At 43.0% G+C, this 23,603-nt stretch overlaps 1 protein-coding gene across 1 annotated transcript; it reads left to right on the top strand.

Annotated features, from left to right (window-relative positions):
• Positions 1–10,596: 10,596 nt before the first annotated feature.
• On the top strand, positions 10,597–17,365 carry LOC122946742 (protein Wnt-11b). Its single transcript, XM_044306531.1, has 5 exons — positions 10,597–10,752; positions 13,574–13,809; positions 14,200–14,477; positions 14,912–15,204; positions 16,715–17,365. Exons 1-5 carry the CDS (start codon positions 10,682–10,684, stop codon positions 16,887–16,889), a joined length of 1,053 nt encoding a protein of 350 aa, XP_044162466.1. The 5' UTR covers positions 10,597–10,681; the 3' UTR covers positions 16,890–17,365.
• The last annotated feature ends 6,238 nt before the right edge of the window (positions 17,366–23,603 follow it).

Here is a 23,603-nt window from a genome sequence, read left to right as displayed (position 1 = left end):
GGCCATCTGTACACATACCAACTTTTTATACTGTACTATGCTCCTTGTATAGTCAGGCTGCAATGCAAGTTTAGTTTTATTTTAAGGGTGAAGTCCAAAGCCAGGAAGCACTTTTCAATCTGTGAGAAGAATTTGGATTTCATATGTTTTACAACTGGTTCTCTGTCATTTCGAGTGGTTTCAGGAAACAGTGTCTCGTTGTGACATCATATATCCGTTTCCGGCACTTCATTTACAGATGAATTGCTACCTCCAAAGCTATACTCCATCGCAAATCAACAGCCCACACTCACTTATCACAGTTATTTGCACCTTCTAATGCTAAAACCAGTTCAAACTGGAGTAATGAGCCAATCTAACCTCCATGTGAAGGAGGATGGGGGTGCTTGGTTTTCCTGATATTGCTGTGTAACCAGATGGAAACTATTTGCAGGACACTATCCAAGTCACGGACTTCTCTATGCCTTGACTTTGATCACTAAGAGGAAAAACCTTCTTCTGGATAAAAGGGAAGGTCTGTAAATCACACCTATAATTAGCATGCAGGTAATAGTGAATGCTAAAGCAGCACTTGGGTCAGGATTCACTGGAAACTGGTTTACAAAGGAATTTTACTGCTCAATAATAGGCTTATTATGTAAGTATGTTACAGGCTGCTATATCCTTTATAGGACCTGCTTGTCATTTGGAAAATCAATAGCTTAAAAATAAAGTGAAACAGATACTTCGATATTTTAGCGACTGCTTTCATTTGGCAATAATTGCTACTATCACGAGTGAAATTAATCTGTTGTATGAAAATATTGTGTGGCCAGACAAGTCCTATCATTGTATGTGAACAGAATCATTTTAGGCCAATCACATAGGAATGCAGGGTCTCACGTTCAGACTGTAAGCAAAGCCATAGCTCACCCGACCGCAATACAGCAGCATTTTAGGGTCGTATTAAAGGGGTTTGCCAATTTGCAATGTAATTAGTCAAACCCATACACAGTGATGTATGCTCCATACAGGTATATAACTGCATACTGTCTCTCAGCGGACCTAATGGAGGCCCCCGACTGCCCTGGTGTCAGTGAAGTAAATATACTCACCTGTCATCCTTGGGCTGATAGAACGTGGTGACTGCTTCCTCTGGCTGATCCTGGGTACCTTCTATTCTGCACATGAGCAGAACAGCAAATGAACGCATCAGGCGCATGCGCAGATACAGGCGGGAGAATACCCTGTATCTGCACATGTGCCGGACATGTTGATTTGTGTAGACTAGAAGGTACCCAGAATTAGTCACAGGAAGTGGTTGCTGCCATTTTGCAGCCCATGGAGGAGCATAAATAATTGTATATGGCATTTTGACCAATTACATTGCTAGTTGTCCAGCCCCTTTAAGGTTGTTATTTCTGTACCATGTGTGGTTTTTCTTAGTGTAAATTAGAGTAACATACGTTTCCAAAGTAATCACATTTCAGTTCCTTAGACCTGTATGGGATATATGTGTTGTAGCATAATAAAGACCCCAAAATATGGTCATATTACGGTTGTCTGAACTAAGTCATATGATGTAAATATTCACATTCTATCAACTCTAGAGCGGATTTATCAATGTAATAACACATGCTTTTTCACCATTCCATTTGTTAAGAACAGGATTTACACTGAATACTATATTTCCCTGTGGGAAGGAGTATAGCTTTCAAACTGCACCTGATTTACAAAAGGTTTTCCCAAATTTGTGGCTGCAGTGTAACTACATACTAGTGTACCATTCGGTTGTGAGGCGGTATTTTTAACTGTGTTCCCTTATGTACAAACGCAAAGCCGGCCATTTACACCAGTCCTATGTTGACTAAACCCTCTGTTATGGCAGGATCGGCCAACCATCTGTTGTGTATGAGGGGTTCTCGATTTTCCCCTGAATGCATATGTTGATGCCAATCCTTTTTTTCTCAGGAGATAAGTTTCTGGCAGCACCTTTCTCCCTCTCCTATTCATAAGACCTGCATAGTCAGATGCAGAACTAACTGCTACAAGTCAAATGTCATGTTTTTTGGTCAAGCATTTTTTCCTCCATATTCCATATGGATTCAACAGAAAAAAAAAGTGCCATCTAAAAATATCATGGTGATACCTCAGAAATGACTGCATGGTGACACATGCCTATGGGTCTGTACGGCCCTACTGAATCAGTAAGGTTAGAAAAGAACATCTAGTTCAACCTGTCACCATGCAGTATTTACCTAGAGGAAGGCAACAAATATATAAAATAATTGCCGATTGTGTTCTAGATAGGGAGACAAATTCTCACCTAGAGCTGGCCACACACAGAATCCCACCACTTTAGGCAGAATCAGTTGACCAGCTAATGTGTATGGAGGGCTAGCAACTCTGCCCCCAACAGCAGATGTCTGGATTTCAACATACCCAATTATTTTTCTTCTAGGGGAGATAAGCCACCCACCAGAGATGTCTGGCAGTGGCCTTTTCACCTCTCCCTTCATAACACATGCATACTCATACAAGCTCATTCAGTCAACAGCTATCTAAAGTATATGGCCAGCATGAGGAGTCTATGGTCCACTGCCTTCCAGAACAGACATGGTTGTCATTAGCAGCTATTTCCAGCAGGTCCCACAGAGATGAGTGGAATGTGTGCTTGACCTGTTGCTCCATTTATTTCAGGATGCAATATGGGGTATGGGTCCCCCCTGTCTGTGGATACCGGATAACTTTAAATTACTGGTAAACCACTTTAAGAAGAATGGTACTATTAAGTGTTTTTCACTTTTGGTATTCTGTTCTGGCATAGTTACAGAATACTGGAACCACTGATCCGGCATATGTCGGACATTGTTGGTGCTGATGGATCCCATTGACTATAATGAGGTCCATCAGTTCTCCCACTTGAGTACGGCCACTTTGCCTGACAAAATACTGCCTTTAATGTAGCCAGAACCCCCAGCTCAAGTCAGATCCTAGTCTAACAGATTATCTATTTCATAAATTTTTAAGGGGATTTTTCCATATTTCCATATTTGAGGATTTTTTTTTTTTTTACATTTCAACAGATATTGCTGAAAGCATTTAAGAAATCTAGTGCTTTTATTGAACAGCATCATTGTCAGACGTCAGAGTTACCTTGTGCAAAGGTGACAATACACATTAGATAGAAGTAAGTTGACAGTCAATCATCTAGTGACCTAGATATCGATGACACAGCCATACACATTTTAGTCATTTTGGTTAAAGGCATTGAGACTGGCCATGCGTGTTCAATGACAATGAGTCAATTAGAAAGGATGTTTCTGAGAACGTTCTCAGAAAATTCTTCATGGATAGGTCGTTTGGATAGAAATGTTATATACAACCTACTGCTTTCCAGGTGATGAGAACCTGTCACTGGTTGGCTAAAATGATGGTTTGTTGGTAAAATTCCACCCGACAAATGCCCATTTTGATCAACTTTAGATTAAATGTATGGCCACCTTAGTATTGCTTGTTAAAATTGGTCAATAGGCCAATAAGTTATTACTGCCTACATAAATAGGATTAGATTGGAAATCATGTTAGTGTCATGGATGGGGATATTACAGCTGAGCAAGCAGTCACTTGTAGTCATTTCTGATGGGTCACACATAGTGGTATTGTCTCCCTGCCCAGTATCACTTTAATCATCCCTGGGTAGAAGTCACATTACAGAGGTAGGGTCTGTTCTACAGGTGAAACTCGAAAAATTAGAATATTGTGCAAAAGTCCATTTATTTCAGTAATGCAAATTAAAAGGAATTGCATTAATGCAGCTTAAAATTAGAATTTTGTGAAAAGGTTCAATATTATAGGGTCAAAGTGTCCCACTCTAGTCGGCTAATTAATCCATACCCCCTGATCAAAGGGGACCTGAGATTGTGACTTTGGGGTTTCATAAGCTGTAAGCCATAATCATCCAAATTATACCAAATAAATGCTTGAAATATCTCGCTTTGCATGTAATGAGTCTCCCATATATTAGTTTGACCTTTTAAGTTGCATTACTGAAATAAAGGAACTCTGCAGGATATTCTAATTTTTCGAGTTTCACCTGTATTATTTTAATAGCATTACTTCCAACACATTTTTGTACAACAGTAGCTAAATCTATATCTTTCATCGTAAAAGCAATGAAATAAAAAGTTCAGAGTGAGAATTGAATTCCATTGTCTTAAAGAAACAAGGAGTGAAAATTCTGTAATTCACTTATCACAAACACAATAGGATTCCCATTATGTGCCTGGAAGTATAATAGATCTCAACCTATTTATTGTCTTCTTCAATAAAAGAAATGGTTTCTCATACTCTCTTCTGAACGTATTGTTCTATATATAAGTATACAAATACTTTCACTAATTGGTTTACATTGAACAGTTACTACTGGATGTAGAATATAAGGATTCAATAAAGAATAAAATATTCAAGATAAAACCGTAATCTCAGGGGCTATGGTTGTAGGACACAGTGACCAGCCGCCTCCAGTCCTGATGACCGCATGAATCAGCTTTAGACCAAATGCTGATGTCACAATATTACAAAAAACTAATATAGTAAAAAAATAAATAAAAAAGCATCAAGTATCTAACCTGATAAAACTATACAGGTGAAACTCAAAAAATTAGAATATCGTGCAAAAGTCTATTTATTTCAGTAATGCAAATTAAAAGGAATTGCATTAATGCAGCTTAATATTAGAATTTTGTGAAAAGGTTCAATATTCTAGGCTCAAAGTGTCACACTCTAGTCAGCTAACTAATCCATACCCCCTGAGCAAAGGGGACCTTAAAATTGTGACTGGGGTTTCATAAGCTATAAGTCATAATCATCCAAATTATAACAAATAAAGGCCTGAAATGTCTCGCTTTGCATGTAATGAGTCTATCCCATATGTTAGTTTCACCTTTTAAGTTGCATTGCTGCAGGATATTCTAATTTTTCGAGATTCACCTGTATACTATATGTCCGTCCCAATGTAGTACACCTAGTATAGTACACGCTCAGGAACTAGCTGCGTAGCTTCATCAGTTCCAGTTTTCACAAATCTCTCCTTGAAGTCTCTTTGACAATGCAATGATTTCTATGGGTTCCCACAGCAATATTCATATTTCTTAGTTAATGAAAACCAACATATGCTTCATCCTGGTGGTGGTAGAAAATGGCATAATCCTGTGAACCATTGCACATTAGGGATTTCCCTGCCGGGGACTAATAATTCTTGGTCAGATGTTGTCACTGGCAGAAAGTAGATTGTTTGGGGAATGCTATACTTCTGATTCATGACAATACAAATAACAGGGAAACCTGACATATCCACATATCTCACTAATTTCTCAGGCATATTATGTGCTCTCCACCTCATTTCATAGGAAGTCAATTAAATAGGTTATCCAAGAGTTCTGATTGATACTCTATATTTTAAAGACACCAAGAATGTGTGGTCCAACTCCTGTCTACTCCAGCAATCCAGCAAGAGGCATGGATCCTTTGCCAGAGACCTCCGGCTGGGCCTCATACTAAACTGCAGGTCAGGTCCTTTCAAAAGGAACCAAGCTACAGTACTAGTCACATCCATATACTGTATACGAAGGTGCCAATGTGTCTGGTAATACAGTAAAGGGCTTCTGCCTCCGTCTGCTACTCAATGGGGTCGTGATCACAGATTATGGTAATTCCTGTTAAACTAAATAGGAAAACCATGCAAATATGGGGAGAACATCCAAACTACACGGATGCTTGACAACTCCATATTCAGTCCTGTAAAATGTAATGCACTTGTGGAGGTGATAAAGACTGAGTATGGGAGGAATATCTGACGACAAGACGACAGTTCAGTGAACATGTGCGGATGCATGCTCCATCTGCTGAGCTCGGATTATCCTTGTGAGCTCACAGCGGGAGGCTGCCCCTATAAACCCTTGCTTATGTTGCTATCAGAGGAATGTGTAGGATGTAAGGAGCTGCTGAATGGTTATCAGAACAGTCACATAACCAGTGCCTGGTGGCACTAATTCCATTTATGTTGGTCAATTATATGACGCACAGACGATGCCGGGTACCATTATTGGCCAGTTTCACCATTAAATTAGAAATGAATATTGTTTAAGTTCTAGCAAGAAGGAGTGAAGTCAGAAAGTAGTACTTTATACAGCGAAACATCAAGTAGAGGGGCCTCATACGGGCCAAACGTTCAGTCCTACTCAACTAAGATATTAATGGGATATAAAATGTATCTGACAATCAGGCCCTCTAAGTATTGTACAGTTTGTCCATATTAGTAGGCAAACAACTGCCGTCCCATAGCAACTCCTTTCCTGAGGTTGGCTGATGGCACTACACACTTTTTACAAAGTCTCAACACTGACAAGCCCAACACTTAAAGGGCCCCTGTCAGCAGATCTGTACCTATGACACTGGCTGACCTGTTCCACGTGCACTTGGCAGCTGAAGGCATCTGTGTGGGTCCCATCTTCATAGATGGGCCCGCATCGCCCTCAACCCTAAGACAGCAACCCTGATGCCTGTCTTGGATATACTATAAAGTCATATAGAAGATGTCAGCAGATGTTCTTTAGAAAAACCTAAAATCTTACCACATAATCATATGGGCTGTAATACCAAATCTCTTTCAATCTGAACACTAATTTACATTTCCATTTTTAAGGGGGTTCCCTATTTTACCACAGAGACATTGATTCCCAGAAATGTGAACTTTATATTGAGCACAAGACTTGGTGTTGGCAAGACATTTGCATAACTCTGAAACGGTTAGAAAGTGTTACTGGTTGTAATGGTGCCTTATGCTGCATGTGTGATGGCCCAAAAATACTATGTCCCTTCCAAAGTTGAAGAATTTGCCGCAGTAACAAGTCAGTAGGTAAAAATGGTAAACTCCTAGAAGTATGGCCAATATGGCAGGTTTACAGTATTGGGTCAGATTCCAAATGAGGCCTTTTCTTCCGCAAATTGATGGGAATCCATTACACATGGCCGAAGATGACTAAAGGTTCCTTTATATGGGATGACAGAGCAGAAGAAAACGTTCCTTCCTGACAATCTGCTGCTCGCTGGTGGAGGAGACCCTTTAAAAATGAACAGGTTAAATAAGAAAAATGGCCATTTGACTAGTAGGAATTCGGTTCCAAATATAATGTGGGGTCATGGGAGGCATTTTTACATGGTCACATGCCTTGTTAATAAAGACCTTACTTTATATCACGTGTTAGACTAGATCCATGCATTTTAATCAGGTATTGTCCATATCATCCTACGTATCAGAAAAGGAAACCAGGAACCTGGAGAAGGCCTGACACGTGGAAATGACTGGAATATTTGTAAGTGAACAAACAAATTAAAGTGTTTACAAAAGCTACTGTTTCCTGATGGATTTCTAAGCAAAGATGCAAGGGTTAAACAATGCCATGCCCCTGGGATCTACAGCTGCATATGCTATGCTAATTATATAGACCAATGCTACTTTGTAGAGTGCAAGTTGTCACCTGGCTCCCGTGGACAATAGGCCTGTGTATTGAGGCTAGACGCAGGTCCCTTCTTTCCTGGAGGCAGAAGCCACAAAAGGTTCAGAAATCCTCCCACATACACTGGATCCTCACGACTTCAGACATTCACCTTTCTGCACACGTCAGGTATAATATCTAATAGTCCTGGGAAACTGCCGCCTCGCGCCCCACTGTATGCCAGGTCTGCGACCAGCCCGCGTGTTCTGAATAATACAGATTGCAGCTGGAGCTTTCCAAGAATTGAGTTGAATGGCATGTATAAGTCATATAAGAGCTGGATAGATAGATAGATAGATAGATAGATAGATAGATAGATAGATAGATATGAGATAGATAGATAGATAGATAGATAATAGATAGATAGATAGATATTAGATTATGATAGATAGATAGATAGATAGATAGATAGATAATAGATAGATATTAGATAGATGATAGATAGATAGATAGATAGATAGATAGATAGATAGATAGATAGATAGATAGATAATAGATAGATAGATATGAGATAGATAGATAGATAATAGATAGATAGGCACATAGGCAGAACAGAATAGATAGATAGATAATAGATAGATAGATAGATAGATAGATATGAGATAGATAGATAGATAGATAGATAGATAGATAGATAGATAGATATTAGATTATGATAGATAGATAGATAGATAGATAGATAGATAGATAGATAGATAGATAATAGATAGATATTAGATGATGATAGATAGATAGATAGATAATAGATAGATAGATAATAGATAGATAGATATGAGATAGATAGATAGATAATAGATAGATAGGCACATAGGCAGAACAGAATAGATAGATAGACACATAGATATATAGATAAATAGAAAGATAGATAGATAGACTGTCACATAGATAGAACAGGATAGATAGATAGATAGATAGATAGATAGATAGATAGATAATAGATAGATAGGTGATAGATATTAGATGATGAGAGATACTAGATAGATACTAGATAGATAATAGATAGATAGATAGATAGATAATAGATAGATAGATAGATAGATAATAGATAGATAATAGATAGATAGATAGATACTAGATAGATAATAGATAGATAGATAGATAATAGATAGATAATAGATAGATAATAGATAGATAATAGATAGATAATAGATAGAACCTGTGATTTTCTCTTTTGTACACAGAAAAACGTAGATGTCTTATGAAAATCGATGCCTGCAGCCTTAGATGGGGGGGGGACTTCACCCCCCATTATCACCTTGTGAGGTAGAGGAATATGACGCAGGGTCTCCTCATGCCAGGACTAGAGCTTCTGGAAAGGTTTCACATGTAAATAGATCTGAAGTGACTGAAATCTACTTTCAAAGCAGCCATGGAAATGGGAGTGGTGCAGTTCACACCTCCGCTGTGTGAGGCCAGAGGTGTCGATGCTAATGGCGCTGCCGCCTGCTAGGGTCCTGGTGAGGTGTCCGGGGGAGGAAATACGGGACATTCTATATATCCAATGTGTAAGAAACGGAAATGTACAGCGCTACCTAGAAATCTAGAACGTTCAGCTGTGGATCTCATATTGTGCACCAGTCGTGGCCATAACAATGTATTTGGGGGCAGCCACGGCCACGCGATGAAAGTTACATCAACTTTTGTGCAATACAAAATAGTCGCACTGGATTTGTCGCATGTTACATCGATGAATATGTGAGGGCGACATAGGAAATGAAAAAGCGCATCGGCTTACTGTAGATTTAGGCCTCATGCATTCATTCCGTGTCCGTTCCGTTTTTTTTGCGGACTATATACGGAACCATTCATTTCAATGGGTTCGCAAAAAAAACCCGGAAGTTACTCCATGTGCATTCCGTTTCCGTATGTCAGTATTTCCATTCCGCAAAAAATAGAGCATGTCCTATTATTGTCCGCATTACAGACACGGATAGGACTGTTCTATTAGGGGCCGGCTGTTCCGTTACACAAAATACAGAATGCACACGGATGCCATCCGCAGTTTTTGCAGCCCCATTTTTTGCAGACCGCAAAATACATACGGTCGTGTGCATGAGCCTTACTCGTGTCTGTACCTAGAATCTGCCTAAGGCCTCTTGCACACGACCATATGTATTTCGTGGTTCGCAAAAAATATGGATGACATCCGTGTGCATTCCGTATTTTGCGGAACGGAACAGCTGGCCACTAATAGAACAGTACTATCCTTGTCCGTAATTCTTTGCGGAACGGAAATACGGAATCGGAATGCACACAGAGTACCTTCCATTTTTTTTGCAAACCCATTGAAATGAATGGTTCCGTATACAGTCCGCAAAAAAAGGAACAGAAACAGAATGAAAATACGGACGTTTCCAAGAGGCCTAAAATTGGCGCGTATTAAAGCAATTTCAGGGCAATTTAGCACAAGAGTTTCTACGCTTTTTGCTCCAAAAGGGACGTAGTGTAGCAGGTAAGGAATGGCGCTTTGTGGTGAAAAGGTGCCAAAATTGTGCCAAATTCTATCTCAAAGTAAGTCAACCAATAGTTGGTAAAGCGTCGTGCACCAAATGTATCATGTGATAAATCTGGGGCAGCTCCGTGATGCTCTGGCATCCAAATCCTGTTGACGGGTGCCAGGTGACGGCTGCAGCCCATCTCTAGACACAGCAGTGACCCAGCGACGTGCTGCATGGGTGACAGGTCACTGCTGAGACCAGTGATGGGCTGCAGCGGTCACATGGCACCTGTGAATAGGATGTTGATACCAGAGCATGGAGGAGTAATGGAGCCTGAACCCAGCAGCCGGGTTCCACTCTCTGATAACCCCAGTAGTGACCCCATGCAATCAGTGGAACTGGACCTGAATCTATCTCCATGGCGACAGCACCAGCCCGGCACCACGTGAGCTGCACGCCTACAGACTACACGGAGCCCGAGCATTGTATTCAGGTAAGGGGCGGGGCTCACACTTGTAGTATGCAGATCCGGCCGGTGGGAGGGGCTGGTGACGTCAGAGGGGCTTTAAATGCAGGAGGGAGTAGTTCTCTGGCAGTAAGAGGAGATCCGTGGAGTGGAAGTGACAGCGGATCCGCAGCGCAGGCACTACACCTGACCACCGGAGGAGGACGCCCCTCACCTCATTCATCACGCGGATTCCCACAATGGCTTTATTTCAGCTATGGATCTTCTTACTTTTTTGCAGTATCGGACCCTGTGGTGCCATCCACTGGCTGTAAGTATAAGTCACCTCTGTATTACCTTTACTGGAGGATAGATTATTCCCTCCATCGTGGTGTCAGGTCCAGCACTGGTCCCTTCTGCACCTCTTCCTTTTATAATACATTGCATCTCTGCAATCCTGTCACTTACTCCGGTCTATAGGCTGCTGGAGCCCATGTGTTCCTGCTCTGTACTCGGCTTGTTTGGAAGTATGAGGAGGGGTCCTGCCTAATGTGCAGTGAGGTGTCAGACTATAGCATGGGAACAGGCTGACTAGAAACCCCCTCTAACATGACAGACTATGCACTGCAAGGTTGTCACTTCCCACCCCAAATGTTAGGAAGTAGGAATGCAGCCTGTCATCTGCCTGGGTTCCAGGTTTGGAGGTGGCCTCTCATTATCAGGCTCTGTGCACACTGCTCCCTGTCCTATATGCTAGAAAAAGCTGCTGGTGTATAGGTCCCACTGATCATAGTGCTCCGTTCCCACTCTTGGCCTCAGTTGGGGGAGTAGCAAGTGGGCTGGTGGGGCATGTCTGGGTGCTGCCAACAAACCACCCCATCTCTTGTCAAGGTTGTGGCTCAGCAAACTGACTCTTTGCTCCCTCTGATCCTAGCTGCACTTCTGGGTGTAATGTGTCCGCATAGTTCTCTCCAGACTTCAGCAGAAAAACCATGCAGTATGTTTTACAATGAGACCCGAAGGGCAGCTTGTAGCTATATAGTAGCATATGTCAGAGGTCTGCATTGGGAGATCCTCCTGATGTATCCTGCAGACGAGAGGCTTAGATGCAGTCTGAACAGTGATACCAGGTTTACTGGAAGGAAAAGAGGATTTGGGATGAGATATAGTTAGACTAGCCTTATGTATGCCAATCTTAATTTGTCCTGTGCTGGCATGAGACGTGGTGCAAATCTGTGGCCACCCATGTGCCAGAACTGAAATCTACTCTGTCCAGGAGTAGGTCTCAGAGATAATGTGCCACTTTTCTCTTGCATATTATGTGTCAGGTGGCAAACTGGGGATTCTCCACCTAGTGCGCCAGATCTCTTGTACCCAGTCTTCTCTGGCACGTGTTCTAATCAGCGGTGCTACAGTCGGGTACCCCTTCTTTCTTATACTCTCTCGCTGTGGAATATGTTGGTTCTATATGAAGAGATGATTATAGTTGCCTTCACACTGCAGTATCTTGCATTTCTAGTTTTAAAAATCAGGAGTGACGCCTATATAGAGAAACTATACTGGAGAGATTTGCATCTCTTCTATGTCCTGACCCAATGGCAGTACTGCCCAAAAGACCACGTAAAAGTGGCCTTATAAAGTTATATTTTGGCCTCTGGACTCGTTCACACAACCATTGCCGTATTGCAGCCTGCGTTTGCAGCTGCGCAATTCATGGGCACCGTTCCATGTGCATTCCGCATCACGTATGGGGGTCCATTCACTTCATTGGGTCTGGAGATGCAGAACACTACGGAGTGCTTTTGTGGGGTTCTGTTCCGTACTTCCGTTCCACAAAAAGATAGAACTTGCTCTCTTTGCGGACCGGATGAATGCAGACCCATTCAAGTTGAGTAGGTCTGGATTCATCCCAGCGGCGGTACAGAGGTTGCCCATGCATTGGGGGCCGCAGACTGCGGCCCACCTACGGCTGTGTAAATGAGCACTTAGTCACAGTCAGTATTTGGTCCAGTATTTTTTTTAGCTGTATTTGTAAGCCAAAACCAGCTGGCTTGTCTGTCTTCATTGATGGCCTGGGAGGAAAAGGACCCTTGGCGATGTCACTGCGCTCATCAAATGACCATGTGATGAGCGCAGTGATGTCACCAAAGGTCTTTTTCCTCCCAGGTCATCGAAGAGAAGCCAGGCTGCGTGGATAAGGGGAGTTTAATTATTTATAATCCCCCTCCATCCTTAATTTACTTAGCATTCTGTATTAAGAATATTATTTTCCCTTATAACTTGGTTATAAGTGAAAATAGCAAAGATTGGGTCCCCCATCCTGATTGTCACCTAGCAACTATGCATGAAAATCGCACTGCATCCACACTTGCTTGCAATTTTCACGCAGCCCCATTCACTCCTATGGGGCCTGCATTGTGTGAAAATCCCACAATATAGAGCATGCTGCATGGAAAAAATAAATAAAATCGCAGCATGCTCTATATTGTGGGTTTTTCACACCATGCAGGCCCCATAGAAGTGAATAGGTCCGTATTCAGTGCGGGTGCAATGCGTTAACCTTGTGTATTGCACCCGTGTGGAAAACTCGCCCATGTGAAAGAGGCCTATATCTGCAAAAAAAATGGACCCATTAAAAATAGTTCCACAGACAAAATGTGGGTGGCATACAGACTGCATCTGTATCTTGCAGATCCAAGATTTGCGAACCTCAAAATGGACACAGTTGTGTACATGAGGTCTTGCATACAAAGTCCTATTGTTTGGCTACTAAAGATTTTAAAGGGGTTTTTCAGGTGTTAATATTGAGGACCTATCCATAGGATGGTCATCAGTACTGGATTGTGAAGGTCTGAATCTGACACCCCGCCATTTATCTGTTTGAAGAGGCCGTAGCTCTCCGCAACGCAGCAGCCTTTTCCTAGGGCCGGTGACATCACACTCATTGGTCACATGGCCTATGTGCCACTCAGTCCCATTCAATCAAAAATCAATGACCTATCCTGAGGAAAGGTCATCAGTATTAAACTGAAAACCCCCTTTAATAATTGTATATCCAAGTTGGTGTTCTACTTCTAGAACAATAGTTTTTTTTCCAGCCCCTTGAATTCTTTTACCTCTGAATCTCATCCTTTTGATGGTTTTTCTTCCAGCGGTCTCACAGTAAATGGCAGTTCAGTAGCCTGGAATGAGAGCGAGCACTGCAGACTACTTCAAGGATTGGTTCCTGACCAAACACAACTCTGCAAGAGAAACCTGGAGCTTATGCCGAGTGTGGTTAATGCAGCCAAACAGACCAAACTAACCTGCCAGCTGGCATTGTCTGACATGCGATGGAACTGCTCATCAATTGAACTTGCTCCACACTTCACCCCTGACTTACTCAAAGGTAAATTGATAAGTGTAATAGATTGGCCCCATCCATAGGAGATACTACTGTAGGGGGCCCATAGCAGTGAATGGAGAGTAGGCTGCGCACGTGCGGCTACCCCTTGTTTCACTATTGTGGGACTCCTGAAGATAGCCAAGCCTACACTTGTCTATTTTTGGAAGTCCCAGAGGTGAATGGAGGGTGGCTGTGCATGCAGGCTAAGTCTCTGGTCACTTCAGGACCCCTTTGGCGATGGGTGTGGAACCCTCCTTTGGGACTTGCTCCTATATAACTCTTATGGCCCATAAGTAATATGCCCATAAATGTCCCAGGTGGAACACCCCCTTTAGTATGATGGAGGAAAATGTATTGCATCATTTCCTTATGTCTTATTTTGTTATATTTCAGGAACCAGAGAGTCTGCCTTTGTGTATGCCTTGGCCTCTGCAGCTATTAGTCACTCCATTGCCAGGGCCTGTGCTTCGGGGGAATTGCCCACATGTTCTTGTGGTGCCATCCCAGCTGAGGTTCCTGGACCAGGATTTCGTTGGGGAGGATGTGGTGACAACCTGCGTTATGGACTTCAAATGGGATCTGCCTTTGTTGATGCCCCAATGAAATCTAGCAAGTTTGGAACACAAGCTACCAAGCTGATGAACTTGCATAATAATGCTGTTGGTAGACAGGTAAGCTGTTGGGGTGATGGCTTAGAAATAAAGAGAATTTACTGTAGATTTAGTTGTGGAAAATGTAGTTAGCTATGATTGTGGAGAAGATTTTCTTCCACAAATTCCATGTTTCTGTGATAATCCACGATGGAGGCGGTGCTTCCAAGTTCATGCAGTGATATTCTAAATCCAGTTCTAACATTTCAGCTGAATGCTTGAAACTGGCTATTTGCCCAAAACTTTGCAACTGGATTTAAAATCACTGCAAGAATTCGGAAGGGGTAGCACAAGGTTGGGCTGTGACAACCTCACTTGGCACATTTAGAGCAGCAGGTTTATCTTGTGTAGCCCATCTTGTTGATCGTCACACTTGTCTTTGTAGTCTTTTAGCTGCCATTGATGTTTGTTCTTTGTGGGTACAGTACACTCACTGGGTATTAATTCTCATCTAGGTGCTAATGGATTCAGTGGAGACAAAGTGCAAGTGCCATGGAGTGTCTGGGTCTTGTTCAGTGAAGACTTGCTGGAAGGGTCTTCAGAATCTGCCACATGTAGCTGATGAACTGAAGTCCAAGTACTTGGCTGCAACTAAAGTCATTCATAGACAAATGGGAATCCGCAAGATGTTGGTTCATAAGGAGTTGGACATCAGGCCGGTTAGAGAGTCTGAGTTAATTTACTTGAATAGCTCCCCTGACTACTGCACCAGAAATCCTAAGCTGGGCTCATATGGAACACAAGACCGGTGAGTTTTTCAGAACAAAACAAGTCACCTACAAATTAATATTTAGTTTTTTGTGTCAAGCTAAAAAAAAGTGCTCGGGACATGGGTTATAGCTTTATTGGCATTTAAAGCTATATTTGACATAAGTGGACACTAACAAAGGAGCCGCATACATGACCTAGTTTTTGAAGCACTCCTAGGCTACATCCACATGGCACGGATACACTGCGGGTTTGCCAGAGGCAATTTTAGTGTTACAGTACCAGCAGAATGGATAAGATTTTAAAGGCAATCAGTTGGCTAGATTAAGGACTACTGTCTGCAGTACAACATGAGTACTTTTTAGTCATACTGCCACCTTTCCCTTACCTGCTGTGCACCGCCAAAGCCCTGCATGATTACATTGCCTGGACTGTTGAGCTGAACAAACATAATCATGGGTGGACTGGCCATACACCCTACAAGGAAATTTCCTGGTGGACCAATGCTCAAGTGTTCTTTACTGCCATTGGCCAGGTATGTAATGATCTGACATGCTAAAAGTAATTAACACTGGGAACACCTGATCTTATATATCTGACCATTGACTGCAGGTGTCCTCCTGAATTCACATGAATATTAAGGCCTGCGACCATGAAGTGAAGCGGTGCTCTGGAATTTTTTCTTTTCTTGGCCACTTGGAGCATACAACTGGGGCACAATAGGAGTAATTACAAGAAGTCCATAAAATATGGAAAGAACCACGGCACTTATCTTCTGTTGCAAGCTTCCTATATTAATCCATCCAGATGTGGTTATATTTTAGCCAATGTTTCGGTCTGCACTCGGAGCTTGTTCACGGCCTTAGTCATGGTAGCAGGATGGCCTGTCTTACGAGAAGTCCAGGCAGTCTGATCTGTGGCTCGCCTCGCACCTCCTGGGACTCATGCTCCATATCTTAACTTTAAGTTCCCAGTTTACCCCTGCACATAATGGAGAGGACCTCCTGAGTGTAAGCCCAGGTAATTCTGCTGCGCTTTGCCAGTACCAATCTGGACTCCTAATCATGTAGTACAGCAGATAACAGCCCTTAATCCATCTGACAGACTCCCTTTAAGAAATCAGTGGTTATGTACTAATGTTTTGTTTGGAAACAACCGTACGCTTACTAAGATAATATGATGAAAATGAAGCAAACCCATTGATTCATATCATTATAGCAGTTTTTGATATGCTATTCAAAATAAAAAATTTGCAAGAAATCAGTGGGTGAATCCTACAGCAAATCCATGAACATCTGCAGGGACAATTCCACAGTAGAGTCGCTGCAAAATCTTATACCCTAAGGCACTTTCAGACTTCATATGCCATTCCACATCAAAATGCCTACCTAAGGTCACAATCTACCTGCTGCTTCTATGTAAGCCACATCTTTTACAGTAACTGTGCTTTGCTCTCCTATTATATGCCTTGTTTTTTTTGTAGACATAGTAGTACTACCAGAAAATGTTTCTTTTTATATTACTTCTGACTTATTTTTTTTTTTCCCCAGACTTTGCAACAAAACCTCATTGGGCAGTGACAGCTGTAACCTGATGTGTTGTGGCCGTGGGTACAATGTTTATACGGAAACCATTGTGGAGCGCTGCCAGTGCAAATACTACTGGTGCTGTTATGTCATGTGTAAGAAATGTGAGCGGACCGTGGAGAGATACGTCTGCAAGTGAAGTCAATGTTCAGCACTTAATGCCCTAATTACCTGACTGTCTAACCATGAAACTGTACCTGGTCTGAGTGGAGCTGAAACGGGTACTGAGCTCCGAGTCTATGACTGGACAAATATGGGGCAGTCTAGCGGAGCTGGCCTGATCTGCCCCAAAGAGACATCCCACGCAGAATAATGCAGAGCACCATGGAATGGAGATGATGCAAGCAGTTGGCACAGGCTATGGAGATGTGGATGCTTCAGCAATGCCCCTAAAGTCACGGGCTTCAAATAAACCTGTAATGCATATGGCTGTTATGTAAAATATGTTTTATTGTGTATATATATTTTATAAATTATTTTTTTAATAAACCAATTTTTTTTTTTTGCTGCTGCAGAAAGTTGTCATGTACAATGAGTTAAATCCTGTGTATTTTCTGAGTGTCAGACTGCAGTTCTACATTGCCCCATCTATACTATGTATAAATATACCCAGCAATTAACCAGCCAACAAATACTCCTGTCGTTAATCATGTGTTTATATGGGCATAAATGGGATGCGTCAAACAATGTACATTAAAAGGAGGGGTTTGATTGAATGATAATTGTCTGGTGAAACTGAGGTCCTATCATTTCCCTATAATGGTGACTGGTGCTCATTCATCTGCCCGTGTGGAAAGAACATTAGTCTGGGGGCGTTATGATGACCAGGACAAGTTTAGATGACGGCACGTCCCCTATACTTGGGCTGCCCAAGCTTTCAGCACCTGTGGGGGTGCAGTCTGACAGCTGTATGGGGGTGGGTTGGCAGGTGCAGCTGCTGCACAGTCAGTATAGTGCAGAAGATCTGTCCTGAAGACCTCTTTAGATACCCCCATGGTGCATGTAATCCTCAGAATTCCAACTTTTTACTGCCCAAAATACCTGTAGTCTTATTTGGAATCAAACGTCCTTTCCCAGTTGCCAGTTCACTGTGAAGCACAATGGGAAAACCCAGCCGTCCTCCTCTCCCACTGTGCAGGGAAGGGGCTTCCAAGAATATCTCTGCAAACTCCAGCACAACCATCGTACACATGGAAGAAGACCCCACAACCCTTCACTATGATTTATGGCTGCCCTGTGACCTCAAGCTGTACTCTGTGGGGGTTCTAGCCTCATGTGCATGCCCAGGAATCTCAAGGTCTAAGCGCTAAAGTCTGTCTTACGGCTACTGGACAAAGGGGTGATTAAAGGAATCAATGCAGCTCAGTGAAAGTGCCTGTTTTTGTGTGTTTTTAGGCATGTCTGTGGAGTTGTACTTGTAAGGATTGCACACTATTATACAATGTAGTGAGCCTTATCAGTTATAGGGTGCTTTTAAATAACTTTTTTTTTGTAAATGCCAGCTCCAGACATATGCTAAAGATCTATGGGAAATGCTGCTCTTCAACAAAAATAAAAAAAATACAGCATGCTGCAGCTATTTGCTATAGTGTCCGCCCCTTGTTTTCAGGAATAAGTCGTTCTGTGCATTGGGGACCACAATTTGCGGTCCCCCAAGGCACGGGTAACATCCATTCGGCAGATCGAGACCCATTCAACTTGAATGGGTCTGTGATCTCTCTGCACCGTAAAAAAAAAAATAGAACATGTTATATATTTTTGCGGTGCGAAGGCACGGAAGACTGACATGCAGGGCCGTCTTTAATATTGATTGGACCCTGGGCAAAAATTTACTTGGGCCCCCTGGATCCCGCCTTCCCACACCATAGCAGGCAATCACGCCCTCCACCACAACACACACACACAAAATCCACACACCTGGTAGAGTTCAGTGAATGACTGTAAATACTTCCAGTTCTGAAGACTCCAGCGGCTCAGGATCAGTGCTCTGGGCAGCTGGGCTCAGGCTGGAAGTGGGCACCGCTCTGCAGGAAGGAGACCGGGGCTCGGCTCACCCTAGTGTTACAGTGCACCCCAGCACCCCACAGTATTCAGTATAGCACCCTATAGTATACAGCACCACACAGTATGCAGAATAGCACCCCACACTATACAGTACCCCACAGTATATAGTAGAGCAGTATAGCAGCCCACAGTATACAGCACCCCAAACTATACACGATACAGCCCCCACACTATACAGTACAGCAGTATAGCACTCCACACTATACACCACCCACAGTATACAGGCCCCCCACAGTATACAGTCCCATACAGTATACAACCCTCCCACAGTATACAGGCCCCTCACACAGTATACAGGCCCCCCCCCCCCACAGTATACAGTCCCACACAGTATACAGTCCTCCCACAGTATACAGGCCCCCACACAGTATACAGAGCCCCCCACACTATACAGAGCCCCCCACACTATACAGGCCCCCACACTATACAGCCCCCCCAGTATACAGCCCCCCCCAGTATACAGGCCCCCCACAGTATACAGTCCCACACAGTATACAGCCCCCCACACAGTATACAGCCCCCCACACAGTATACAGCCCCCCACACAGTATACAGTCCCCCACAGTATACAGACCCCCCACAGTATACAGACCCCCCACAGTATACAGGCCCCACACAGTATACAGCCCCACACAGTTAACAGGCCCCCCGCAGTATACAGGCCCCCACACAGTATACAGCCCACCACACAGTATTCAGCCCACCACACAGTATACATCCCCCCCACAGTATACAGGCCCCCCACAGTATACAGTCCCACACAGTATACATCCCTCCACAGTATACAGGCCCCCACACAGTATACAGCCCCCCACTATACAGTAGTTTACAGTATATTAACATAACAGCCCCTGTCACCTTTTTCTGATGTAATCTTCACACAAAAAAGCTCCACAGTTAACTTCTCCAACACTCCGTTAGGACCTGTGATGACCTCATAGCCATGTGACCAGTAATATTGCTAGGTTACTGGTCACATGGTGATGATGTCATCTAAGGTCCTAGATCACATTCACAGCTCTGCAGTACGATGCATGGACTCAGTGCCGGCAGGCATGGCATGGCAGCACCCCCTGTGTAGCTGACAGCCTGACACCCGGGGCAGTGGCTAGCAGGGCTCAATAGGCAGCTGCCTTGGGCCCCCTAGGAGCAACTGGGCCCGGGGCAGCTGCCCCTTTTGCCCCTTGGTAAAGACGGCCCTGCTGACATGTGACAAATGACCGGTTTATTCCGACCGCCTCTCAGCATGTTTGCCGTGCTGCGGCTGGACCAGACTTCCGGCTGCACTAGTGGTAGCACAGATCTGGCAGGCTGTACACCCCTCAAAATGTTATCAATAAAAAGTACAGATCGCTCCATACACGCAAAAATAAGTTATGGGGTTCAGTATATGGCGATGCAAAGAAAAAAAATGAGTTTTTTTTTCTCTCAGTATTAAAATTCAGGAAAAACGATACATATGTGTTATTGCAATCGTACTGAAACTGTTGCGGAATTTTTTTTTTTTCTCGACCCCAGTTGGATTTTTTTTCCCCCGCTTCCCACTACATTGTATGCAACTGTAAATGGTGCCATTAGAAAGTAGAACTTGTCGCGCAAAAAAATTTGCCCACATAAGGCGATGTGAATGGAAAAATAAAAAAGTTATGGCTGAGATTACGAAAAACTGAAAATCACCTAGTCTTAAAGGGGTTAAGCTGATTTATTAAGGGATCATAACTTAAAGAGATTCTGTCACCAGGATTAACGATATGGAGATATTTATATGTGCCCATTAGTCTTAATGCAGGGTTTCCAATCATCCCTCTGTTTATGACCTGTGTGCCTTATATTCTTATAAAAAGCAATCTTATTGATATGTAAATCACCTCTGTCAGGAGCCCAAGAGGTTGTCCCACAATCTCCTGGAGCCCGGCCGCGCCCATCGATCCGGAGCCCAGCACTTTATATTCACTGCACTATCCTGACCTCATGTTATCTCTGCGCCGTAGTCTCGCGCAGGCGCAGTGGACACTGTAGTCTGCACCCATGCGGACTACTGGCATCGGCTTCCACTTGTCCACTGCGCCTGCGCGAGAGTACGGCGCAGATATAACATGAGGTCAGGATAGTGCAGTGAATATAAAGTAGTAGGCGGTGCTGGGCTCCGGATCGATGGGCGCGGCCGGGCTCCAGGAGATTGTGGGACAACCCCTTGGGCTCCTGACAGAGGTGATTGACATATCAATAAGATCGCTTTTTATAAGAATATAAGGCACACAGGTCATAAACAGAGGGATGATTTGAAACACTGCATTAAGACTAATGGGCACAAATATCTCCATATCGTTAATCCTGGTGACAGAATCCCTTTAAAGGGGTTTTCTCACTTCAGAAAATGGCATTTATGATGTAGACACAGTGAATACAAGGCACTTCCTAATTAATTTTTATTATCCATATTGCCTTCTTTGCTGGGTGGATTTATTTTTCCATCACATTATACACTGCTCATTTCCATGGTTACGGCCACCCTCCAATTCATCAGTGGTGGTCGCGATTGCACACTATAGGAAAAAGTGTTGGCCTCTCTGGTAGCTGGGACCGTGGGAGTGCGCATAGGCTAGTGCTTTTTCCTGTAGTGTGCAAGAATGACCACCACTGATGGATTGCAGAGTAGTCGTAACCATGGAAACGAGCAGTGTATAATGTGATGGAAAAATGACTCCAGCAAAGGAGGCAATATACAGGGAGTGCAGAATTATTAGGCAAGTTGTATTTTTGAGGATTAATTTTATTATTGAACAACAACCATGTTCTCAATGAACCCCAAAAACTCATTAATATCAAAGCTGAATATTTTTGGAAGTAGTTTTTAGCTTGTTTTTAGTTTTAGCTATTTTAGGGGGATATGTGTGTGTGCAGGTGACTATTACTGTACATAATTATTAGGCAACTTAACAAAAAACAAATATATACCCATTTCAATTATTTATTTTTACCAGTGAAACCAATATAACATCTCAACATTCACAAATATACATTTCTGACATTCAAAAACAAAACAAAAACAAATCAGTGACCAATATAGCCACCTTTCTTTGCAAGGACACTCAAAAGCCTGCCATCCATGGATTCTGTCAGTGTTTTGATCTGTTCACCATCAACATTGCGTGCAGCAGCAACCACAGCCTCCCAGACACTGTTCAGAGAGGTGTACTGTTTTCCCTCCTTGTAAATCTCACATTTGATGATGGACCACAGGTTCTCAATGAGGTTCAGATCAGGTGAACAAGGAGGCCATGTCATTAGATTTTCTTCTTTTATACCCTTTCTTGCCAGCCACGTTGTGGAGTACTTGGACGCGTGTGATGGAGCATTGTCCTGCATGAAAATCATGTTTTTCTTACCTTGCAGACTTCTTCCTGTACCACTGCTTGAAGAAGGTGTCTTCCAGAAACTGGCAGTCGGACTGGGAGCTGAGCTTGACTCCATCCTCAACCCAAAAAGGCCCCACAAGCTCATCTTTGATGATACCAGCCCAAACCAGTACTCCACCTCCACCTTGCTGGCGTCTGAGTCGGACTGGAGCTCTCTGCCCTTTACCAATCCAGCCATCTGGCCCATCAAGACTCACTCTCATTTCATCAGTCCATAAAACCTTAGAAAAATCAGTCTTGAGATATTTCTTGGCCCAGTCTTGACGTTTCAGCCTGTGTGTCTTGTTCAGTGGTGGTCGTCTTTCAGCCTTTCTTACCTTGGCCATGTCTCTGAGTATTGCACACCTTGTGCTTTTGGGCACTCCAGTGATGTTGCAGCTCTGAAATATGGCCAAACTGGTGGCAAGTGGCATCTTGGCAGCTGCACGCTTGACTTTTCTAAGTTCATGGGCAGTTATTTTGCGCCTTGGTTTTATCCACACGCTTCTTGCGACCCTGTTGACTATTTTGAATGAAACGCTTGATTGTTCGATGATCACGCTTCAGAAGCTTTGCAATTTTAAGAGTGCTGCATCCCTCTGCAAGATATCTCACTATTTTTGACTTTTCTGAGCCTGTCAAGTCCTTCTTTTGACCCATTTTGCCAAAGGAAAGGAAGTTGCCTAATAATTATGCACACCTGATATAGGGTGTTGATGTCATTAGACCACACCCCTTCTCATTACAGAGATGCACATCACCTAATATGCTTAATTGGTAGTAGGCTTTCGAGCCTATACAGCTTGGAGTAAGACAACATGCATAAAGAGGATGATGTGGTCAAAATACTCATTTGCCTAATAATTCTGCACGTAGTGTAGATAAATCACAATACATTATTAAGTGGCTTGTAATAACTTTCTCTACATAAGAAATGTTATTTGCTGACATGAGACAACCCCTTTAAAGCAATTTAAACACAGGTGTTTCAAATACGCCAGTCTTTTTTTTTTTTCACTCCTAAAAAAAGTCAAGCTCAATAAATGTGCCCCCTTTTCTATAGGGCAATAAAGAAAACACTAGTGGTAAGACACATTTCCTCATATTCACTGATATGGCTATGCCAAATATCTGTTTAAAAAGTGGTGCAATTTGGAGCATCTACGGTTTCTACCCTTGTGCTCGAGAAGGGGGAAGCACAAAGGGACAATTTTCATTGGAAAAGGGTTGGGGTCTAATTCTGGCATAAAAATCTGTCTCAAAGTAAGCCAACCAATAGTTGGTATAGTCAGAGAGAGGCATTTGTTAATGTCTTTACTCCACTATTGTGGGCTCATGCCCACGAACGTAAGGGCTCCGTGCCCGTGCTGCGGACCGCATACGGCGTTCTC

The sequence above is a fragment of the Bufo gargarizans genome, chromosome 9 (assembly GCF_014858855.1).
Source record: "Bufo gargarizans isolate SCDJY-AF-19 chromosome 9, ASM1485885v1, whole genome shotgun sequence".
NCBI lineage: Eukaryota > Metazoa > Chordata > Amphibia > Anura > Bufonidae > Bufo > Bufo gargarizans.
The sequence above is the reverse complement of the archived record's forward strand: the minus strand, read 5'-3'. Positions and strand labels throughout refer to the sequence as shown.